The sequence below is a fragment of the Peromyscus maniculatus genome, chromosome 5 (assembly GCF_049852395.1).
Source record: "Peromyscus maniculatus bairdii isolate BWxNUB_F1_BW_parent chromosome 5, HU_Pman_BW_mat_3.1, whole genome shotgun sequence".
Classification (NCBI taxonomy): Eukaryota; Metazoa; Chordata; class Mammalia; order Rodentia; family Cricetidae; genus Peromyscus; species Peromyscus maniculatus.
The window spans coordinates 19,686,712-19,711,170 of record NC_134856.1 but is presented as its reverse complement, the minus strand read 5'-3'; the positions used below and the strand labels follow the sequence as shown (position 1 = coordinate 19,711,170).

General features: G+C 39.1%; 2 protein-coding genes and 1 long non-coding RNA gene across 4 annotated transcripts in view; 1 reads left to right on the top strand and 2 right to left on the bottom strand.

The window, feature by feature from the left end:
- Nucleotides 1–24,459, bottom strand: part of Abcc12 (ATP binding cassette subfamily C member 12) — a 993,341-nt gene that overhangs the window by 140,177 nt on the left and 828,705 nt on the right. The window lies entirely within an intron of this gene.
- Nucleotides 1–24,459, bottom strand: part of Itfg1 (integrin alpha FG-GAP repeat containing 1) — a 148,455-nt gene that overhangs the window by 15,555 nt on the left and 108,441 nt on the right. For both annotated transcript variants that reach the window (XM_016006589.3, XM_016006586.3), the window contains exons 11-14: nucleotides 14,407–14,557; nucleotides 12,258–12,366; nucleotides 9,791–9,834; nucleotides 4,659–4,737 (exon numbers count right to left, since the gene is read on the bottom strand). In XM_016006589.3, coding sequence (XP_015862075.1) covers nucleotides 4,659–4,737; nucleotides 9,791–9,834; nucleotides 12,258–12,366; nucleotides 14,407–14,557 — 383 coding nt within the window. The remainder of the gene's footprint in view (nucleotides 1–4,658; nucleotides 4,738–9,790; nucleotides 9,835–12,257; nucleotides 12,367–14,406; nucleotides 14,558–24,459) is intronic.
- On the top strand, nucleotides 4,190–7,858 carry LOC143273254 (uncharacterized). Its single transcript, XR_013051179.1, has 3 exons — nucleotides 4,190–4,229; nucleotides 5,527–5,588; nucleotides 7,809–7,858. It is a non-coding gene; the product is annotated as an uncharacterized LOC143273254 (long non-coding RNA).

The following is a 24,459-nucleotide window of genomic DNA, read 5'->3' as shown; positions in this document are numbered from 1 at the left end:
CACAAAGCTACACAGAGAAACCCTGTCTTGAAAAACAAATAAATAAATAAATAAAAATAAAAAAAATAAAAGTGTTGAGGCATAGGGATGGAGAAAAGGCTGTGACTAGAAAGATGAAATCAAGCTAGACATGTATAACACACATAAAGGGAACATAAGTGAATACGATGATAAGAAGTTCAGGGTTCACTTCTCAGTGAGGAAGAAGGCACTTGGATTGAAACTAAGCTTTGCATTAGAAAGATTAATTTCTACAACTAAGCTTCTATGTTATTTCAATGTCCTGAATGTTAATTTCTGATATTAGAGATGAAATGGGAACTTTTCTAGTGAACTAGGTCAGAGGTTGTGGGAACAAGAGAAAATTACAGAGCCATGATTTGGTCAGTATATGTGTAAGGATGGGAGGTATGGGCACTATGCTATGTAGGCACAGTGAACAAGTCTGTACTATGGTGTTTTGTTTTTGCCTCTGAGTCTGCTGTTTGCATTGATTTGTATGTTTACTGTCAAGTTTGTAGTGAACAGTGCATAAAGAAGTAAAATACAGAATCTGCTTCAGGGTAGAGCCAGATTGAAATCTCAGATCCCCACTAGTCAGATGACAAACAATACAATTTAATTAGTAACTTCCCCTTATTTTATGTTTTAAAATTTAGTTCACTACCTCATTTAACTGTAGTACTATGCTTCTAATAAACTTAAGATAAAGGTTAAAAATTAATAAAGGTGATGGACGCCTATTATTTTGTACATATATTACACTATTCTACTTTATTTATAAGCTCACTTTATAGGAAATGATTCTTTATACTGCATTACTTATAGTTAACTACAGTAAAGAATAGTCTCATGCTACTTGTGCTGAGTGTTTCCTATGCTTCAGACAGTTCTACACATCATCATGTCTGTGAGTTTCAACCTTTACTGTAGCACACAGTTGCTTTACATGGTATATTGACGATAGCCAAGTCCTGAACTACTACAACAAGAAGGAACATACCAGCAGTGTTACTGAGCAATGTGAGATGTAGTCAGATTCTTTCATTCTAAACACACTTACACAGTAGAGGAATTATTTCAACAGAGTGTAGATAATAACACATTGCTATCAGAGACAGCAGAACAGATAAATATTCCTTTTCTCACTTCCTATTCCCAAAGCTCTCATGTGACAGTTGTTCTTTCAGCATTAGGCTTGATATTGACTAAATATTTTACTAGAAATTAGTCTGGAGTTATTTTGGAAAATGGCAAATACAAGCAGGCATAGTCTGCTAGAATCTTCAGGGAGAACATTGGGGAAAGTCGGACAACAGCCATAGAAAGGTGATTAATGCCCCCAAATCTAGTTTCATAGCAAAGTAAAACAGGAAAACTTACAAAAGCAGAACAATGAAAAAAGCTCGTGTCCAACAGAGGGACTGATATGTTTGGGGAGCTACTCCTGCCTATGGCTATGGAGGAGACATTCTTGAGTTTGCTGTGCACATCATGTTCAGCAAGGTAGAAACCTGGGTGAAGCTAGAGTCTGTATGGCAATACAGGTTCCAAGTGGCACGCCTGATATCTTGAAGGACTTCCCAGGTTGGGTACAATATTCATAACTAGACCAGTGGTATGACCAGCCTTTATGACCTGGCATGTAAAAAGCTTTCCACTAACGGGATCACCATCATGATGTCTTTACAAAGAACCGCTCAGGAGTGTGACAGGCATTATGGAGACAGAAAAGGAATGCTCAGAGTCAAGACTTGACCACAAAGCAGGCAAGAACCTTAAGGTAAAAGGGTTGAACATTTACACAGCGGCAAAGATAAACTATGACTAGAACACTCAAGATCTATGGGAAACTGTAAATGATCAAATCTATGACTCACAGACATAGAAAGAGAATTTCATGCTAATGGCATGAAAAACATCTTCAAGTTATAGCCATTCTACCCTCTAAACCTTGTTAAATTTTTATGGGAGAAACCATTTTTCAATAAGACAATAGCAGATTTCCCAAATCTTGGGAAAGAGATGTCCATCGAGGTACAGGAAGAATTTAGACTACCAAAGAAACACCACCAGAGAAAAACCTCTCTACATCACAGCCAAAACACTAACTATACAAAACAAAGGACATGTCCCGACTGAAAGCTGCAGGATAAATAAGTAATATATAAAGGCAATCTCATTGAGTGACAGCAAATTTCACAGAAAAACTTTAGCTGAAGCAGAAAATAACAAATGCGCTGGTGAGGATGTGGACAAAGGGGACATTTAGTCTGCTCGTGGGAATGTAACAAGTTCAGTGGAGGTCCCTCAAGACACTACAACTACAACTACCACAGAGCCCAGGTCTAGCATTCCTGTGCATTTATTTATCCAAAGAATTTCACACCAAAACATCATAGAGATCCTTACTATGTATTATAAATTCATTATGCATATGCATGTTTATTACAGATCTATTCACAAGAGTTAAACTATGGAACCAACCAAAATGTCCAACAACAGATGTAATGAATAAAGAAAATATACTATTTATACACAATGGACTTTCTTCCAGCACTGGAGTTATGCTGTTAGAGTCAAGTGGAAACAAGTGGAGATAACCATATTATATGAATTAAGCCTATTTGAGAAAGACAAATATATCATATTTTCTCTCATTTTGTGCTTCTTTGATTTTATACAATATTGTATGTATATAGGTCATGAAAGTAGAAGCAACCCTGTCTAGGGGAAACATGGAGGGAGTGGTGGGGAGTTCAATGTATATTTGTGCTTATAGAGAATATCCTTACTGTAACACAGTATTATGTACAATGAAAATATACAATGAAAAAAGTCCTGATTTGAGCTCTACTATGGTACTTCTGGGCAGTACCACCAAGATTCTCTCATTACGGCAGTGCTTCTAGTTGTTAGTGTTTAAATAGTTCATTTGAAAGCTGAGTAGAGCCTCAGCTGGTGCTCATGCATGTACTTGCAACAGTACCAACTTGCCGGTGCATTTCTACCGACTGGACACTACCTTCATATGCCCTTATTTTCTTCTATGTCTAGCCCATTGCTATATGTGCTCTCCCCTGTGTTCGCTCCCAACAGATGTTTATTGTTGCACTGTCTTAATGTAATGAAGAGGCACATACAGTGGAAGGCTGACCAGCACAGCTACTGTATCTCCATAACAAAAAGCAAAGAAGAAATCAGGACTTCCTATGAATAGGCATATAAAAACATATATGGCATATAATTTTAAGAAAAAAGTATGATAATACAGGACTTTAAGATATTGGTGTATAGCTGTGATAAGTAAGAGATTTTCTCATTTTAAAATTAATAACACAGTCCTGAGACAATCACTTTTTTGATGGTGTGAAATAAGTAGTTTTTGAAGTGTAAGTAGATTTAAGTTGCTAATGTGTAGATATGAATTTCACTGAGAATTCACCAGTGGAGGTAAGTTTTGGATTTGGAGTGTGCTAATTTGCTTGAGTTTATCAGTATTGTGAAATAAAAATGAGTCTCACAACATCTCACTTAGCAGTGAAATTATTCGCACATTAAGAAAGAATTAGCAAACAATAAAAATATAATATGTATAGGAATTAAAATTTAAATGACTTCTTTGTTGTAGTGATATGTCAAAATGCTTGATTGTAATAGTCTTATCAGAATTTTCCTTAATTTTTGCTTGCAGAATACTTCTATGCTGAAGCAGCAGCAATAAGATGAATTCTTTTTTTCTTTCTCTTTCTTTTCCTTTTTTTTTGATACAGGGTTTCTCTACATGGCCCTGGCTGTCTAGTTTACTACACAGACCAGGCTAGCCTGGAACACACAGAGATCCCCCTGCCTGCTCCTGCCTCCTGAATACTGAGATTAAAGGGAATATACCACCACACCCACACAATGAATTCTTAAATGTTTATAATTAGCTACAAAATAAACTCATTATAGTACATTTAATTTATGTAAGGCAATTATATAATACAAAATTGGCCACTAACACATTCTTTCTGGTTATTATATCAAGCTTGTTTATATTTTTTCATGGGCAAGATTCTAGGATTCTCAAGAAATCATCTAATGTTGGGATTTTATTCTTTGTGCAGGTAGATGGGTTTACCGTAATCTGAGAGGAAGCTCAGGCATCAGTCACATGCAGACATCTTCCGGTCTGTTTCCTTTTTGTCTGGACTGAATTTCCCCACAGTGTTTGTTGCAATGGACAAGTAAGCTGTGCTTTTATAAAATGATATCAAAAACATCTCTCTAAATTTTAGACCTCTTATTCCACATTTGAAAATATGGGATTAATTTAAATTGTAGTATTAATTGGATTTCTAGCTTTTACTTTTCTTAAAATGAGCTAATTTATATGATTTATCATTTCAATCTTTAAGATAAGTTACCTCTCCTTTTCAGTTATTTCCTCTGAGAAATAAGGATAAGGGTTTGGTTCATCACAGTAATAATAAATGAAGGAATACATGTTGACATTTTTGTTCTGAATAGCTCTTAAAATTTGTTTATGTACATACAGAAAAAGTACAATGAGAGAAAATTGTATTCAGGGCTGTGACACAATTCTGACAGCAGCTGCCTCTCCGATATATTGAAGGAAGACGCCTTGCATGTTGCAGACACCCCGCACGCCTTACCTGAGCCGTTCTTCAGATAGCCATTGGCATCAACTGTTGTGTACATGATGTACGGTCCAGGCTGATTCACCCCAAAGGGCTGCAGTAGGAAAGGAAAGGGTTGGTCTTGGGAAGTAACGGAATGATTTGAATCTCAGGAAAATTTATTATATAGTAAAAAAAAAAAAACCCAAAAAACCAAAATGAAGAATATTTATTCTTAGAAATTTTCATACATTTATAAACTGTATCTTGATCATACTCAACCTGGCTCTCAAATTCCTGGCTCCAAAGACCCAAGACGTCACCCCACTTTTGTGTTCTCTTCTTTTTAAAGAGCCCAGCGAGTTTAACACTTCAGTGCTGTATGTGGGGCGGGCATCTACTACAACACACACAATCTACCAGCAGCCACAGAGCAATTCTTCATTTTTCTCTCATAAGTTACATCCCAACTGCAGTTTTCCCTCCCTCCTCTCCTCCAAGTCTCCCACCCCCAACCCGAGATCCACTTCTCCTCCTTCCTCTTCAGAAAAGGGGAGGCCTCCCAGGGATATCAACCAAACGTGGCCTATCAAGTTAAAATAAAACTAGGCTCATTCCCTCATATTAAAGCTGGACGAGGCAACCCAGTAGGAGGAGAAGGGTCCTCAAAGCAGGGAAAAGAGTCAAAGACAGCCGCTGCCCCACTGTTGGTAGTACCGCAGGAACTCAAGCTACACAATCAACATAGATGCAGAGGATGTAGGCCAGACCCATACAGGCTCCCTGATTGTTGGCCCAGTCTCCGTGAGCCCCTAGGGTCCTGGTTAGATGATTCTGCCGGCTGTTTTCTTGTGGTGTCTTGACCCCTCTGGCTCCTGCACTCCTTCCTTTCTCTCTTCTACAGGATTCCCAGCTCCGCCTAATGATTTGCTGTGGATCTCTGCATCTGCGCCCATCGGTTGCTGGGTAAAGCTTCTCTGATGACAATTATGCTAGATACCAGTGTGGTTACATAAGATGGCTGGTTTGGGTACCATATTCCCTATTACTAGGGGACTTTGCTAGGGTCACCATTGTAGATTCCTGAGAGTTTCTATTGCATTAGGTTTCTACCTCACCCCTGAAAAGCCCCCCCAATTCTAGTTGTCTCTCCCAGCACCCCCCTCCTGCCCCCCACAACTAATCCCTCCTGTTCCCATCCATCCCCATCCCCAGTCCACCCTTGACAACTTTCTATTTCCCCTTCCCAGGGAGATCCATGAGTCCTGCCTTGAGCCCTCCTTGTTACTTAGCCTCTCTGGGGGTCTGTGGATTGATTGCAGCATGATTATCCTTTACTTTACAGCTAATATTCACTTATAAGTGAGTACATACCATGCACAAACCAATTCTTTTTTCTTTTTTCTTTTTGGTTTTTCAAGACAGGGTTTCTCTGTGTAGTTTTTGTACCTGTCCTGGATCTCGCTCTGTAGACCAGGCTGGCCTTGAACTCACAGAGATCCACCTGACTCTGCCTCCTGAATGCTGGGATTAAAGGCATGCCTGGCTGCACAAACCAACTCTTATGTATATGTCTTAAATAATTGTAGCTACTTAAAAGAACATTTCCATAAACAGATAATAGCTCAAATTAAACCTGGTTAGTGGAAAATTATTAAAATTAGTTATTTATTGTATGTGTATGCGTGCGTGCGTGTGTACGTGCGTGTGTATGTGTGTGCGTGCGTGTGTACGTGTATGTGTGTACGTGCATGTGTATGTGCGTGTGTGTGTGTGTGTGTGTGTGTGTGTGTGTGTATGTGTGTGTATGCAGCCATTTGAGTATTAATGTGCACGTGTGTAGGTTAGAGGACAACCTGCAGGAGTTGGTTTTCCCTTTCACCATGTGGATGCTGGAGATCAAACTCATGTCATTAGGCTTGGTCTTTACATGCTAAGCCATCTCACTGGCCCCAGTAGAAAATTCCTAATACCTTAGAGTACTTGAAAGTTGCATTTATATAGTTCAGAATTTTAACTGAGTATTTTACAGACCTAATGTTTCTACTTTATAAGGGTAAATATTTTAAGCAAACTTTTCTTCATTATTCTGGTTTCATAGGGAACAAAACTATAAGAGTTTTGGAGAGAAGGATGCAGATTGTGGTAGAGAGTACCTGAAATACTCTTGAGTTTGACTACCAGTACTAAGAAAACCTCAAACCTGAAAACAGTTTTATCATTACATTTCTCCTTCTTTTTCCTCCTCTTCTCTGTCCTCCTCCTCATCTTCTTCCTCCTCCCTCCTCTTTTTTCCTCTTCTTTTAGTTTTTTGACACAGTCTTTCTACATAGCCCTGGAACTCTGTAGACCAGGCTGGCCTTGTACTCAGATCTACCTGCTTTTGCCTTTCAAGAGCTGGGATTAAAGGCATGCACCATCACACTCATCGAGTTATATTTATATTGAATTGGACATATGCTACAATTTCTTACTAATGTACAAAAATGTCAAATTCTATTTATAATTGAGTGAAAATATTGACTTTTAGTTCTGTCACATTTAATCTTTTACACATTTAGAGAATATTACTTTCCAGTTTTTCCTGAGAAACTCAGAGCCTAATCAGATTGACAGTTTATCTCAACTTGTATACCATTTCTTATTTATAGAACTGTCTTTAAACTTTACATAAAATGATAGATTTCCTCTCTTCGAAAGCAACTCTAATCAAAAAGGGTATAAAATGTAGCTTGTAATGAACATCCTATTAAAAGTTAACAAATGCTTGAGAAATTTTTGTTTGAAAATTTATGACAAAAATAAAATGTTAGTGATCTTAGCAAAACCGACTTTCAAAAACGAAGGAGAAGGCTTCAGCTGGGCTGTAGCTCAGCTGGTAGAATGCTTGCCCAGCATGTATAAGGTCCTGGGTTTGATTCTAGCATCACACAATGTGCATGGTGGGGTACCTATAATCCTGTACACAGACAGTGGGGATCAGGTCAAGGCCAGCCTGAGTACCCGAGACCCTAGTGAGCGGCGCAGGGGCGGGGGAAGAGAAGGAGGAGATGGGGGGAGGGAGAAAATGAGGAAAGAAGAAGGGGGAAGGAGGAGTAGAAGAGAGAGGGAGGGAGGGAGAGAGGGAAAGAGAGAGACTTCTGTGTTTTAATCCCTATTGTCTTCTTTGCATTTTTATGAATGTAGGTTCTACTGATGACAAACCAAAAATTTCTCAAGCATTTGTCATCTAGTTCTACTACAATTACAGACTTGCTTCGGATGACATCTTTTCTCCTTAACTTCTTCCTCAACTGTGCTGGAATACGGCAGCAGCAACTACTCTAATAGATGCAGCTTCTTCATTAATCTTCCTTTAAAGTTGAAACCAACAAGAATTAAGTTGATCCTGTTGACTCTGTATCCATCCTTAGCTTATAGAAAATGCCTCGGTGTTGTAGAGGATGTAGTGATGCTTCATTTTGGCCTCTGTGCTAGGACAAAGACACTCACTTCCTGGATTCTGCTGCTAGCTCACAGCTGGATTCGACTTGACCAACTCTTCTCAGCTCAGGGAGCTGTGTCACACATCTGAGTGCACTATCTGATTACTGGAGGAGTTGAGAGGCCCTCGCCCTCTGCCTCAGTTGAAGCTGTCTGAAGAATCACCTCAGTTTTAGGGCTCTCCATGCATTGTAAACCAACCTCTTTCTTCCTGCAAACACTGCTTTCCTCACTACTTCAGTTATCGTTCCCAAGTACAGTCAAGATGTCTCAACTACAGAAGTTTCTCAACTATATATACATGAAAGTATTGGAATTGTAGTGCTTTAAATGGATTGTAAGGATTTGAGACTATAATCAAAACATCTAGCTTTGTGGTGAAATTTCTCACTTGACTCCAAGACTTAGGAAACTTTAACTTCTCTGAGACTGTGTGTTTGTGTGTGTGTTTGTGTGTGTGTGTGTGTGTGTGTGTGTGTGTGTGTGTGTGTGTATGGTGGTTAATAATTTTTGAGGCCTGGGAGATTGCTCAGTGGGTGAAAGCCTTGCAAGCCTTAAGAGCTGAGTTCAGACTCCTGTAAAAGCCAGATCCAGTGATTACTGTCTATGATGCCAACACTCCTTTGATAAGGTAGGAGGCAGAGCCAGGAGAATCTCTTGAAGCACGTGGGCCAGTTAGCCTGGAGTATGCAGCACAATGGCAAAAACGAGACAGACCAGCTCTCCAACAAGATGGAAAGGTGAGGACAAACTCTGGAGGCTGTCTGCAGACTTCCACGTGTGCCTGCCCTGTCAACACACACACACACACACACACACACACACACACACACACACACACACACACACAGAGTTTAGAATGTGCATGATTCTGTGCGCTCAATCAGCTATGCAAAGGTGAATAATAAGGTTCTTTAGGGTTGCACTCTCCTGTAGATAGGCATCTCATGTTAAAAAACTAAATGGGAAGGCAGCAATGGGAGGGTGTCATAAAACACCCGGTAAAGGCAATGATCCTTACACAGACATTTGTTTTTAGTTTCGTCTTGTTTTGAGATACAGTTTCCTGGATTACAGGCTGGCCTCAAATATGCTATATAGTTGAAGATGATCTTGAACTTCTCATTTCCCCTGGCTTTACCCACTGTGTACTGGGATTATAGACATGTACCACCATGCCGGGTTTTATGCAATACTGAAGCTCAAACTCAAGGCTGTTCTAGCTAGCAAGCCTTTCTACTAACTGAGCTACAACCTCAGTTGAATAGTGATGACTTTTTATGGAAAGGTACCAAAATTCTAGCATTTCCTTGAGTAATAATGGATAGTTTAATAACTACCAAATACAAATATCAACTTTGATTGTAACTTATGACTATTTTGTGTGTATTTACTTATCCTGAAGATAATTTTAAAAGATTATTTATGTATTGATTTTATGTGTATGAGTGTTTTTGCCCGCATGTATATATGTACTCCATGTGTATACAGTACCCGAGAAGTCCTCAAGAGGGTGTCAGATCCCTAGAAGAGTACAGATAGCCGTTAGCCTCTGTGTGGGTGCTGAGAACTGAGTCTGGGGCCTCTACAAGAGTAGCAAATGCTCTTAACCACTGAGCCACCTCTCTAGGCCCCTGAAGAAAATTTCATAGAAATATCTGTGATGAAGAATTAAGTTTACTTACTGTGATCTTACGAGGACAGTCATTAGAACATAGACCACTAAGAACTGTGGAAAGATAAAGAATAGCCTATTACTACTGTCATAAGCTTACATTAAAATACAATCTAATTCCCCCCAAAGTCTATTAATACATTCACTGACTTATGACCACAGATAAGAACCAGTTCAATTTCTGAGAAAATTAAATTTCACTTTATACATATGTCTTTAAAAATTAATTAAAAAATTTGGATTCTTTGTGTATGTTCCTGTGTTGGGGTGTGGATGTCTACATGACACAGTGTATGTGTGGAGTTCAGAGGTCAACTCTAATAGTATTAAAAATAGCTATCCTCAACACTAATTCCTCTCAGTCAATGAGAAAAGAAGTAAACCTTTGAAATATGACCTAAGGAGAAGTCCTTGGACAGCTAATATGCCTACTGAGGAAACGTGATGCTTATGAGGGAAAGGTGGCAAAGATGTCCACTCTTATTCTTTCTAGCTAGGACAGTAAAGACATAAAAGACATGGAGATTAGAGAGAGAAAGAAAAGAAATTTGTTCCTTTTTGAAAATGGCTATCTATAAAGAAAAATTCTCCCAAAAACTATTTTATAAAATACCTTCCCAGAATCAGTAAGTGAGTCCAATGAGGCTACATTGAAGTATTTATTTCCACATACTAAAAATGAGCATGCAAAAACCAAATTAAAAAAACACAGCAGTATTTAGTCTTTGCAAAGAGTGCAGGCATACACATAGCAAAACACATACGCCTTTATGAGCACAGACACCACTGAGACAGGCACCTGCACGGAACTTGTTACAGAAAAGAAACAGCGCAGGGAAATGAGAGGCCAAATTCTCACCGCTACAGAGGATGTATAGAGAGAGACGGGAAAGAACTTGGCAGTACCGTACGGGTTAAAAATGCAAGCAGTGGCAGGAATCCATAGTTGTATCATACTTGTGACTAGATGTGTATGTATGTGAAGCCTGACTTCCATTTTCCTACCTTTGTCCCAAAGGAACCCAGAAGAAATGACAAAACACTAACAGGTGCACCAAGCATCCGGAGCCTGGGTTACATGTGATTCAAGGCACAGGGCAAGTGCTGTACAAAAGGATTATCTGAATGCCAGCCAATTATGTGGAAGGTTGGGGCTGTGGATAGAGCTCAGCAGTTAAGAGCTCTTGCAGAGGACCCGGGTTTGGTTTCCAGAACCTACACGGTGGCTTACAACTCTTAACTCTAGTTCCTGGGGATCTGAAACCCTCTTAGGACCTCTGAGGGTTCCTGCATGCACGTGGAACAGATACACACACTCAGGCAGCCACACACACAATCTAATAAGTAAATGTTAAAAATATAATGTAGAAAGAATGATGGCAAAACAGGATAATTATTTGACAAAAGTCGAGGCATGAGTTATCAATAGACTCCAATGGTAGCAGGTAAAAGTTTGATATAAAAAGGATACAAGTAATATCAGAATGTCTGTCTGTAGGAATAGGGAAGGGAAAAACAGTGAATGCAGGAGAGAGAAAACTGGCCATCTTGGGGCTGGAGAGATGGCTTTGCAGTTAAAAGTACTAGCTGCTTTTATGACTTGAGTTCAATTCCCAGCACCCACATGGCAGCTCACAACTGTCTATTATTTCACTTCCAGGGGACCTGACAACATCACACAAACATACATGCAGGAAAAACACCAATGCACATAAAATAAAAATAAGTACATTAAAAACTAACCAACCAAACAACTGGTCATCTCAGGGGTGGAGAGACTGCTCAGTGGTTAGGAGCACTTGTTCTCACAGAGAACCAGGATTCTGTTTCTAACACCAACATGTGGTTCACAACAGTCTGTAACTCCAGTTCAAGGAGGTCCAATCCCCTCTTCTGACCTCTGAGGGCTTACAGGCACACATAAGGTACACAATACGTACATGCAGGCAAATCACTCACACACATATAAAAAACCCGAACTGTTCATCTCTGTGAGCGGTGAGCAGGGTGCACCATGTGCCTCCTGGTCCAATGACCTGAAGTGCAGAACCCTGCTCTGCAATTCCTTGCTGTGGGGTTTTGCCAAAAATGGGTAACTGGAGTTAGATAGTGAGGAAACAGGATTATCTAACAATAAAAAATTTGAATTCTTTAAAACCAATGGAGATAAAAATAGAAAATGACTGAAAAAGTGTCCTAGATTGAGGGAGCCTGGAAAGATGTGAAAAATTCAACATATCCTGGGCAGAATACTAAACCAGAAGGGGAAGAGAGTCATTGTTGGGACAGCTGGTATATCTGAATGGGGCCTATGTATAGCTAGCACGATGTTCTGGGGAGTTCATTTCCTGGTCTAGAGGTTGTACATGCATTACACAGGAGTGTGCACTTGTACCAGAAAATGAGTACAAGGGAAGAGAGAGAGGAGAGGGAAGGAAGGAGGAAAACAAGATGAATGGCAACATCTGAATACTCACCAATGACTTTAACAAAATAAGCATCTGCTTCAAAGTTATTTTTGAGTGTATGAATGGCGACATCATTCTTGGTGTATCCTTTACTGAGTACTATAATGTCCAAAATTCCCTGAAAAAAACAAAAATTGTACTACTAGGTGAAAGAAAAAGACCACTGTGTTGCTTGTGCTATAGTTTGAATAATTGCTACACCAAAGGTTCACACTAACGTTAAAGACTTGCTTGGCAGCCTGCGGGAGGTGGTGGGATCTTTTGGGAGGTAAGGCATGGGTATGTTCCTGATGTCCCTGAAGGGGTATTGTGACTTCAGCTTCTCCCATCTCTTTCTGCTGTTAGGCCATCACAGGTGAGCTTGCCTCCCCCGCCATGTGCTCCTGCCATGGTGTACTGTGTGCTACACTGGCCAAGAGACAGGATCTTGTGACTGTGGACTGAAACGCTTCATCCTTGGAAGTTAATTTTCTCAGGGAGTTTGTCATTTGTACAACCTTAGTAGGTTGATGTTTGAAATAAGTTTACTGAAAATATATGCACACAATTTAAATAGGAAATAAAAAGAAAATGGTCCTGGGAAGTAATTGTTAACATTTTGTTATATTTCCTTCTGGTCATATGTACATGCACAGTGAATTTTTTTTTTTTTTTTAAGACAGAGTCTCACTATGTAGCCTTGGCTGGCCTGAAACTGGCTAGCCAAGTTTGTAGATCAAGTTGGACTCAGATTTACAAAAATCCACCTGCCTCTGCTTCAAAAGTACTGGAATTAAATGTGTGTGTCACCACATTTAACCCTAAAATTTCATTTTTAGATTCATTACTGTGTGTGTGAGGGGGTTTGGGGGATAGGGAGTGTAATGTGGAAGTCAGGGACAACTTTCAGGAACTGATTCTCTTTTTTCACAGTAGGTTTTGGGGATCCAACTCAGGTTTCCAGACGTTTGCAGCATATGCTTTTTACATGTAGTAGAAGCTCACTACTTTGCGCAGGAATTTTCAGCTCCTCTGCAAACGTGGCCAAGTTCCCTGTTGCGGGGCCTGAGGCACTGATACCACCTTTCCCTCCCTCTTTAACACACAGAAATTCAGTTCATTTTATTGTAGAAAAAACAAACATTAATTTAAAGTTGACACTCTTCTGCATCTTATGATGCTACTTATTTTCATTTTATAAATGTTAGCAGCATATTTTTTCCTGTAAATTGACTATATTTTTCTAGAGAATTTTTGGTGACATCAGTTTCTATGAATACTTTTATATTAAGGATATTAATTATTTCACTCATTTGTAGCATTTCTATTTTCCATATTTAAAAATAATTTAAAATTTCATTTATTATGTTTTTTGATGTATAGAAATTAAAAATTGATTTGTAGGCAATTTTGTTGATTTTTTTCTCTTGTAATATTTCTACCAATTACTTTTATGCTTGGAAACTGCTAATGAAAAATGAAATGAAATGAGATTTGGCAGCAAGAAAAGCAGAAGGAAATGTGGGTATCAATAATTCATCATTGAGTATAAGCCTCTTAAAACCAAAGCAAAATAGAACAACAAAATAGAAAGGTTAATGAAGACATAAATGTCCTGATGGGCTTTTACCTTCTACAGTAAACTATCTGCAAGCATATATGTGGATAAGTTAACTTTATATTCTTTAAAAGTTTTTTTTTCTTCCTCTAAGTAGGAAACTAGCTCTCTCTTTAGAAAGGTGGATGCCAGGTACCAAGGTGCATGCCAGGTACCTACAGAGTCTTCCACCAGCTCACTTGGCAACTGTGACAGAGCCCTAGAAGTGGCAGCAGAGATGCCTTGTTTTACTTTATAAGTGTGGTGGATGCACTCTTCTGCTGTCTGTGTGGGTACCTGTTGGTTCTGCTTTTGGTCAGCTGATGAACATGCACATTGGCTAGTCTTAAAGCACAATTTTGCAGCAGTTTATTCCAAATAAGCACAAGAAGAGCTAACATTTCCATATTCAACTACAGAGATCAACTATTCCTATCATTAGTCAGCCCCCACCCCTATTTAACATTAAAAGAGGTTTTCTTTAATGAATCATTCTCATTCCATTTGCTTGTATATGAAGCTAAAGTGAAATGACCTAGATAGCAATTAAGCTCTAAGCACACAGGACAGTTCTGAACTCACATCTTCATAGATATCAAAAAAGGTGGCAACCACGGCGTCTTTGATTAGATTTAGGCCTGCTAGGTCCCAGTAGACTTTAAACATCCGATGTACTTCCTCACAGCTCGCATTATTGCACGGGACATTCTCCAGTAAGAAGGCTTGCTGATTGCTGTGTGACAGACAAGAGGTATTCAGTTAAAATCAGTGCTGTGAAGCAGCAGCTGTCTTTATCTTCCAGAAAGTCCATGTAAAATTCTGGGGTTACTGGACTGGGGTGAGAAATGCTATGTCCTCTTTAATGTGGAGTTTCCACATCCATCCCTCCTTCATGTTTCCACTTGCAGTTTAAGTTCCTGGAGTAAAATTTTAGATGTGCTGCTTTCCTTTACAAAGCTCAGGAGGATCCTGAAGGTTATAGAAGGACAAAGAAGAAAAGAACAAAGAACATGCTAGGGAGATGAGACTGTCTGCAGGGGTCTAGTGCCAGGCTCATGTGGAATCGCTCCACATGGGGAGTGGGTCATTGGTGCTGGAGCTGCATTTGGAGCTGCATTTGAGGCACCCATGTTCCAGTCAGCTACCCCACTCACCTCTGACCCTCTACAGAACCTCAATAAGCTCACTGTTTCACTGAGACAGACGTGTTTCTTTGGTCTGATCAGTGCTCTTTCTAGAATGAACAGATCTTTGCTCTCATCTCTTTAAGTCCGACACAGATGTGTATTAATGACCAATGGATATCCGAATTTGAATTAGGACTCTTGATTTCCCAAAGTCTTGTAAATCATGGTGTTCACAATTTCCAGTGTAAAGTAATAGTTTACAACAGAAACTTTTAGCGAAGTCACACAATTTAAAACACCATTCTTACTATTAATTTGTGTCTCGTATAGGGGGAGTCAGCATCTTATTTTTAAAAGTAAAATTTCATTTAAGCCTCACAGAGAAAAATTATGATCACTTGCTTCTGAAACCTTGAGGAAAATGGTCTTGATTCAGTTTTTCTGTATTTTTGGCAATTATATATAATGTACCATTTAAAAAATTGTTTTATTTCCAAAATGATTATAGGAAGTATTATAAAATTCAGGCAACGGGAACATTTAAAAAGTAAAAAATAATTTCTTTTCACAGATAACCACTGTAAATACATTGGTATGCATCTTTCTAAGACTGCTAGGCATATACAAGTATGAAAATACATTGAGAATAATACAGCAATAAATGTGGGTGTGCAAATATCCCTATCTCTCTCAACTCAAAAACACCAAACCTAGTTAGGCTCTGTTCACATATTCTAAGGCTTTTTTCTTTACATAATATAGTATACTCACAGAGAAAATGTGTATAATCTGATGGGAGACACGGATTTGACACACTGAAACCCCCTCTCTAGACACTGCATCCTGTTTCTCTCTCTTCCTCCTGGCCGGTGACGTTTCAACTCCACTATACCAGTAAGCTGTCATTCACTTTAACATCTAACTCCCCAGAGCTGGTGAGGTGATGCGTCTTAGAGGAGAACTTGCTGCCCCACTTCACTAGACCAGTATAATTCCCAACTGCTTTCTAAAATGTAATCTTGTCCTCACAGGGAAGTACAGCGCTCACAGAGCCCATTACAGAAAACCTCAAGGGTTATAATCAGCTGATCTGGGGAAGCCACCCCAGGGTAAATCTACAACACAACTTGTACACCTCAGACTCAGGGAGCATTGAGGAAGAGGGGTGAAAAGAGTGCAAGAGCCAGAGGACCAGGAAGTCTGCTATGAGACCGTCTCTTAGAAATGACAAGGAAGCTACACCCACAACATTTCAACAAAATGGCTGCCTAAAGAAAATCTCAATGACAACACCAACAGACATACTTATGTGGGGAAATCTCCCAGGGGCCCCCACACACAGACAAAGGCCAACAGGCAACTATTGACTTCTAAGAGAGAATGAATTAAGTCTTTCCCAGGGATGAGCCCCCTAAATGGTTTTTCAATACAAAATGGTCAGCCCTGAAATCACACAAGCAACACCAAATGGACTTAGCAGGTTGTATTTATATAACCGCATCTCATCCTTTTTCTCCCTCTCTTTCTCCCTCTGTGTGTGTGTGCGCGTGCGTGCGTGCGTGCGTGCATGTGTGTGTGTATGTGTGTTAACGACAATGATCAAAGAAAAAGAGGCCATCAAAATGAGGGGGTCATGGAAAGGATTGGAGGGAGGAAAGGGAAGGGGAGAAGCGATGTAATTAGATTTTAATTAAAAATTTAAAAATGTAGAAAACGATTTGCTTTCCTGTGGTGTGTGTGTATTCACTCATGCATGTGCACACACATGCTCGTGCAAGAGCTGGAACTGGAGTTAGAGGCAGTTATGAGTCCCTGAGGTGGGTGCTGGGAACCAGGCTGGTCCTGTGGAAGCGTAGCAAGCATTTGTAACCACTGAACAGTCTCTCCAGCTCCTGTATTCCTTTTCTTGAGAACAGACTATTCAGTTCATCAGCCTATTCACTGATTGGATGATTAGGAATGCAAAGGTTTAGTTTTTTGTTGTTCTTTATATATTTTAGATAATAATACTCTGTCTGATGTGTAGTTGGCAAAGATTTATTTTCATCCTACAGGCTGTCTTCTTCACTCTGGTGAGTATTTCCTTTGCTGCAAAGCAGCTTTATAATTCCATTTCTCAATTCTTGGGATTATTTACTGTGCTACTGGAGTTTTTTCAGAATATTTATTGTTGTGACTTTGATATTTTGTTAGCACTTCTTCCCATCCTTAAAAAATTTTTGTGTCCAATGTCTTACACCAAGAGTTTTATACATATTTATAAAGTCATCTGTCCATATTTTTATGGCATCTTAATTAATATTAAAGGACATCTATCAGGCTGACTAAAGACAATAGCCGATAACAATCCAGATCTATTCAAGGCATTGGAGAGCAATGGGTGCAGAGAAAGTCAAGCGTGCAGGCAGATAGGAAATGCCTAAGTGAATGACATCTCTTCAAAGGACAGTATTAATAACACCAGCGGAGAAACAGTGCAAAGCTGGAGGAGGCCAGACACACACTGCTGAAGAGTTTTAGAACAATCCCTGACGTGCAGTGTTACTAAAGATAAAATTCAAAGGTGGGCTAAAACAACAACAACAACTAAGACAGCCACTAAAGCAGTATTTACAGTAGGTCAACAAAAAGGACAAAATTAAAGTACAAAAACAATATTTAAATTAAAATCACAGTAGAAAGGGAAAATAAAGAAAAAAATAAAATGGAAAACTTTAACCAAATCAACATTGGTATGAAGTATAAAAAGCTTAAACCCAGAGTTAGATTGGTTAAATCAACTAAGACTCAAATAGTTTTTTAAATAAGAAATATAAAGTAGGCAATATTAAATATAAACATAGGTTAAAAATAAAAATCATGATAAAATTTCCATGATCAAAAAATACAGCAAGCAATAAAATGGCAGGCAACCCCTGTAAATTGTTCCTTATTAGAGAGTTGAATTTATACCATCATCCTTTTTCAGTCTGCGGGCTGGCCAGAGCCTCCCACCTTGCCAATCCTCCCTACTTGGTCCCTGCTGGGGTGGCCAATGCTCTAGCTCTGGAGAGGAGGAAGTGGCAACATTGACCTATACAGGTACGCATCCGTCTTTCTACTTGCAATGTTCACTATTGGTCACCCTGCTGGAGAGGTCAGTGTCAGTGTCAACTGATGGAGCTTCTGAGTTTCGACTCTATAGTGGATAAGAGGTTACAAAGGCTGATCCAATCAATCACCTAAGGCTTGGCTGTATCAAACTCCAGGTTATTCTCTTTAACATCTGGTCCTAGGAACCAAGAGGGCGGCTTCCTTTCTTATGTACAATACTAACTGCCTGGGCCAAGTCTCCTGCAGCCATCCCTTAAAGGGGTCACTAGGGAAAGAAGTGGACCATTAATTAAAAAGGGGAAACATGAGGCTGGGAAGGGTAAGTTGAGAAAACAGATAGTAAGAACAAGATCTGTATGAAAAAGCCTAAGGAAATCCATTGCTTCATATAGTATCTTTAAAAATTAATAAAAGAATATAAATACCTAACCAAATTTAAGATTCAATATTACATTCTTGGGAAAAGCCTCAAAACTTGCTGAGTTAAGCTAATTATGTATTCCTTAAGGGGATTAGCATACCAATGAAAATGCATTAAAATAAGATTAAACCAGGAGTGTATAGAATCACCTATTAAATCTTTTATTCAGTGGAGGACAAAGCATTTAGATAATTGGCCAAAACTTGGGTCGAAAGAGGAAACTGTTGGACCCCAAAATCTGGGGGTCTCAAGTGGGTGCCCCAAGAACCCAGACTCCAGTCCAGTTGATGCAATAGCATGAGGACTTTATTTAAGGTTCTATATAGAAGGGTAAACCCTGTTCCTAAGAGCAAGAGCCGCATCTTACTGCAGCCCCATAAGGGCTTATAAAGGAAAAACCCACAAAACCCACAAGATTACAATTCCCATACAATTTCGTTTCAAAAGATCATGGTCTGATCACAGAGTGATCACAGAGGGGATACAGTTACGTCAACAGGTACATTCTTCCTGAAACCTCAAGGGGGGATATCAGGGTGGGAGTGGAGTTTACACAAAGGTCACAGTGGTCCTTCCTGGAACACCTGCAACTATTCCAGTCACAGTTGAGCCCATCTCTTAACAGAAATCTCTTTACATTGTTATATGGTTGCAGGGGAGATTGAACAATGGCTAAGTCAGGTTGCTCTTGGAATTAGATTTTTAGTTTCTCATTTCCTGGTGCTTGAAGTTTCTCTTTCCTGAGGCTTGGGGGGTGTAAGCCTGAAGGGCTAGGGTCTTTCAAAACAAATGTAATAGAATTAGTTCTTCTGAAATCCTGAAGACTTTCCCTCAGCCAGTTTCTTGGCTGTAGGTCAGTCACTTCAGGTGACCACCAAGCCAAGTTACATTTCACCATTACTTAGAAGTGAGTTGAAAAAAAAAAAATAAAGATCATGATGGCTTTAAAACTGTCAAGTAATAACACGCAACAGTAAAACATGACTTCTGTGTTAGTAAATTCATGCTAACAAATAAGTTGTTGAAATACAGAAATGGACAACTATTGCGTGAGAAAGGCTGTAGGCTTAATTTATGTTCTGGAGAAAAGTAAGTCTTTTTAATGCTGTCGCTTTCCAGCCAGCACCATGATTCCTCCTTCAGTCTCTCTAAGACGACTATAAATTAGCATACAAAGTATTAGACTTTATTATGACATTTTCAAACAACATTTGCTTTCCTCCCTCACCTTTTCCTCGGTCTCCTGCCCAGAGCTGCCTTCCCACTTTTCTGCCCCTTTGCCCTCAGTACTCTCTTCTTTGTGGGTACCTTGTAAGTTTCATAGCCTACACACATTTACATACACCAACTTCTACACAAGCCAGAGGACGGACACACACACACACACACACACACCTGCAATGCATATGCTCAAAAACAGACTTTCTGTCTGATTCTACCACACTCTTCAGTGCATTTCAAACTCCATTCTGTGAAAAACATCTGATGCTCTTCTTATTTTCATCTTCTACTTGATTTCACATATGCACGAAGAGAAGAGAATTTTTTCTGCTTGGATTTATATTTCTAAATATTTTGCTAAGTTCCTGAGCATGTATGAACTGTTATTTTCATATCTTCAGTTGACACTGTCTATAGAGTCCTGAAAGGATGCAGAATCAATAGTAGTACTTTCTATCAGAATGTGAGAATCCTAGTCTCCCTCCATTGTTACAACATTTCTTCACTTGATATTTTGTAGTACAAACTACTTCTACCTTGATTTTAAAATGCTAATTATGGGCCTAAACAAAAATGATAGTACATAAACACACAATAGTAGGTATTTATAAAGTATAGTTAAATAAAATAAGAGTATATTTTAATACAAGTTTACATTTTATGCAAGCAAAGGTTTTCTTTTTTTTCTTTTGGTTTTTCGAGACAGGGTTTCTCTGTGCAGCTTTGCGCCTTTCCTGGAACTCACTTTGTAGCCCAGGCTGGCCTCGGACTCACAGAGATCCGCCTGCCTCTGCCTCCCGAGTGCTGGGATTAAAGGCGTGCGCCACCACCGCCTGGCTGCAAGCAAAGGTTTTCAAATCAGTGTGGTAAAAATCATGGAAGTATTGGAGTTCTTTCATATCTGAATCCAACTAATATATAATGCTTGGTACATTGTAAGAGATCAATGTATAACTTGTAGTTATTAACAGCAGAGGACAGATGATTTTATTTCACATGCACTCTTCTTTATGGGATGTCACAAAGGAGGGATGATTACACAAACACACTTGTATACCTCAACTCGTGAAGGCATGAATAGATTTTTACAAGTACTTTTGATGCTTTAAATTACAAAATCTAATTTGTATTTCTCTTATGTACCAAAATGAAAACAGTGATCAACTCTGAGTGACTATGGAGAATTTTAGTTTATTTTTTATTTATATGAACAAAATTTCCATGACTTGTATTAGAAAAACATTTAATAAACATTGTAGAAGATAAAGGTATATCAGTAGCAGACTGCATTTTCAACATGCTTGAACCCCCAGGTTCAGTCTTTGGCACTACAAATTATTATAATATATTATATCTAATAGTTCTATTTAATATGTAATAGTTCTTTTATTTACTAAAATATGAATTCCAGATCCAAGGAATCTGACATCATCTTCTGACCTCTGCTGGCGCGCGCGCGCACACACACACACACACACACACACACACACACACACACACGAATAATGAAATAAATAGAATAAATCTTTAAAACCCCACTAGTTTGTAAACTAATTAAAATAAAAATTTTAAAGAAGGAAATGCTGGAGAGCTGGCTCAGTGGTTAAGAGCACTTGTTGCTTTTGTAGAGAACCTGGGTTTGGTTCCCAGCACCTATATGGTAGCTTACAACCATCTCTTAACTCCAATTCCAGAGGATCTGATGCCCTCTTCTGGCTTCCATGAGTAATGCATGCATGTGGTGGAAATACACACACCAAGGCAAATACTCATACACATAAAGTAAAACTAAATATTAAAAAAAAAAAAAACCCGTTCTAATAATTTGTTTGTGCTAATCAGGCCAGCCCTTACAAAGCTTTAGAGTAGTGGCTGGTTATCAGGACATCCAATCCTACATTGGAGGGTGAGAACTTTTGGCAATGCTCCGTAATCTTCAGGAAAGGTAGAGCAGCAGGAGCTGGAGTCTAGTTACAACAAATGTCATTTAACCAATTATGCCTATGTAATGAAGCCTCCCTAAAATCTACATGACTAGTTTCAGACAACTTCTGAGTTGTTACATGTGCACCCGTGAAGGTGGGATATTCTAAAACCATTAGATAAAGTTTCTCTGAGACACCGTCTCACCCACTTGTCACTTGATTGACTATTTGTAACCTCTGCACAGAAATTCAGGGCAGCATGAGAGCTAGGACCTATGACAGTAGTCTGACATGAGAGTGGTCTTAGAACTGAACCCATGACAAATGCAGAGTCTGACACTAACTCTAGGTGGTTAGTCTCGAAATAGGACTGAATTGTTATGAAAAAAATAGTGCTAGAAAATCAGATACATGCAAATTGCTAATACTTTGTTGGGTAATTTTGCATTTATGTTTAAGACAGAAACTAGAAATTTGCCTTTAGTTTCTCTCTGGTTATAAAATGACTCCAGTTGAATTCTTTGGGCATTATAAGGTATCTGGGGAGGCTTAACTAAACATGCTTTGGCAACTGTTCAAACCACATCAATCACTGAACATATAACTGCTATTATCCAAATGTGATATGCTGTTTCCATGCCTTATAACAGATATAAAAATGATTAACATTTATACCTTTATTACACCCCTTTATGGAAACTTGGAAATTCAAAGACATCCCTTCCCTCTGAGGACAGTGGATTAGCTTATGTGGTGATATATTGTGTACCCTAATAAAATTTGCCTGAAGATCAGAGAACAGAACAAGCCACTAGATCAAACATAGATACCAGGCAGTGGTGGCACACACCTTTAATCCTAGCACTTGGGAGGCAGAGATCCACCTGGATCTCTGTGAGTTCAAAGCCACCCTGGACTACATGAAATTGACTCAGTCTAGGAGAGAAAACAGAGCCAGGCAGTGGTGGCACACACCTTTAATCCCAGGAAGTGATGGCTGGGCGGAGAAAGATATATAAGGTGTGAGGAGACAGGAACTAAAGGCTTTTCGGTAAAAGCATCTCTTTTAGCTAGAGGCTTTTATGGCTGCAGCCTTTTGGGTGAGGATTCAGAGGATTTCAGTCAGAGGATTCGTGGAGTTGGTGAGATGAGATGTGGCAGTGGCTTTGTTCCTTTGTTTCTCTGATCTTTAAGCATTTACCCCAATATCTAATATAAGGTTTTTATTAAAAGACCATTTAGAGATTTGTGTTACAAGCTTGTTCCTTGCTAGGAACAGGAATGGAAGTGGAATTAGCAAAGGCTAGATTTCAAACCATTAACCAGTGGTCCACGCATCAGAGACAAAGAAAGAGAAACAAAACTGTGGTCTAATATTTGAAGGACTCCCTGGAAAGATTTAGATTTTATTTTTCCATGAAGATTAAATATGGTGCCTGGCATCTTGCACATTCTTCTGTAGGGATTAGCCAGGGAAGCCTGCATGTTCCTCCCATCCATGCACTGTTCCCAACCCCCAAGATCTAGACTAGGCCACACATACAGTGTCCCAGCACAGTCTGGTCATTCCTGTATGTTTGTCTATCAATCTTCGGCCAGGACCCTCCCTCCATCCCTCCAACTCACAGGCCCCTCTAATGCCATATCCAATCTCTAGACCTAGCAAGATCTATCCCCCATACTTCAGGCTTGGACCAGGACACATATCCTGCACACCATCCCAGTCCCTTGTATCCATCAGACTTTATTTCACCCAAGCCATATCCAATCTCTAGGCCCAACTTGACATATACATCCTCTACTTTGCCTCAACCCAGTCTTTCCTAATCAGACACAGAACTAACAAAAGAAGTCCATATGCCCAGATCTCACTGCAAAAATACAGACAATATGAAAGATGAAGACAGTATCTCCTCCCTCAAACCCACCAGTCCCATAGAAATATTTGATGATGAGGATTACCTTAATGAGCCTCTGGACACAGAATTTAAATGAACAATCATAAACTTCATCAAAAAAATTCAGAGTTTAAAGAAGACACAAAAAAATAGTTCAATGAAATTCAAGAGAAAGCTTAGGGAGAATAAACACCCAAGAGATACCCAAGAAAATATAAACAAAAGGCTGATGGAAATGATCAAGACAGTCCAGGACTTAAGAAGAGAATTTAATAAAGAGAAGAGGAGTCATTTGAAATGAAGATGGAATTGAAAACCCCAGTACAATGCAAAGGAAGATGAATCAAGCAGGAGACAGAATATCAAAGCTTGAAGAAAAGTCGAGGAGCTGGACAAAATAAACATGAAATGAAAATAAAAATGAAAGATTTAAAAACACAGAGGAAAGGAACATATAGGAAATCTGGTAAAAAGACTAAACCTTTGAATTACAGGGATTCATAAGGGAGAAGAATCCCAAGTCAAAGGCATAGACTAGATCTTCAACAAGGACATAGAAGAAAACTTCCCCCCAAACTAAGGAAAGACACAAGTATACATATACAAGAAGCACACAGAGCACCACATAGACAAGACCAGAAGAGAAAATCCCCACAGCATCTAAAAGTTAATAGTAAGCTTACATAACAAAGAAAGTGTACTTAAAGTTTCAATAGAAAAACAGAAGTCACATACAAAGGAAAACCCATTAGAATAACAGCTGATTTCTTAATGGAAACTTTGAAAGCCAGAAGATGCTGGAACAATGGATTCCAAATCTAAAAAGACTATGACAATCAATTAAAATAACATACCCGGGAAAAATTATATGCTTTAGTTGAAGGAGAAAGAAAACTTTCCACAATATAAACAGCCTAAAAAACTTATATTCAACAAACCAAACCAAACCC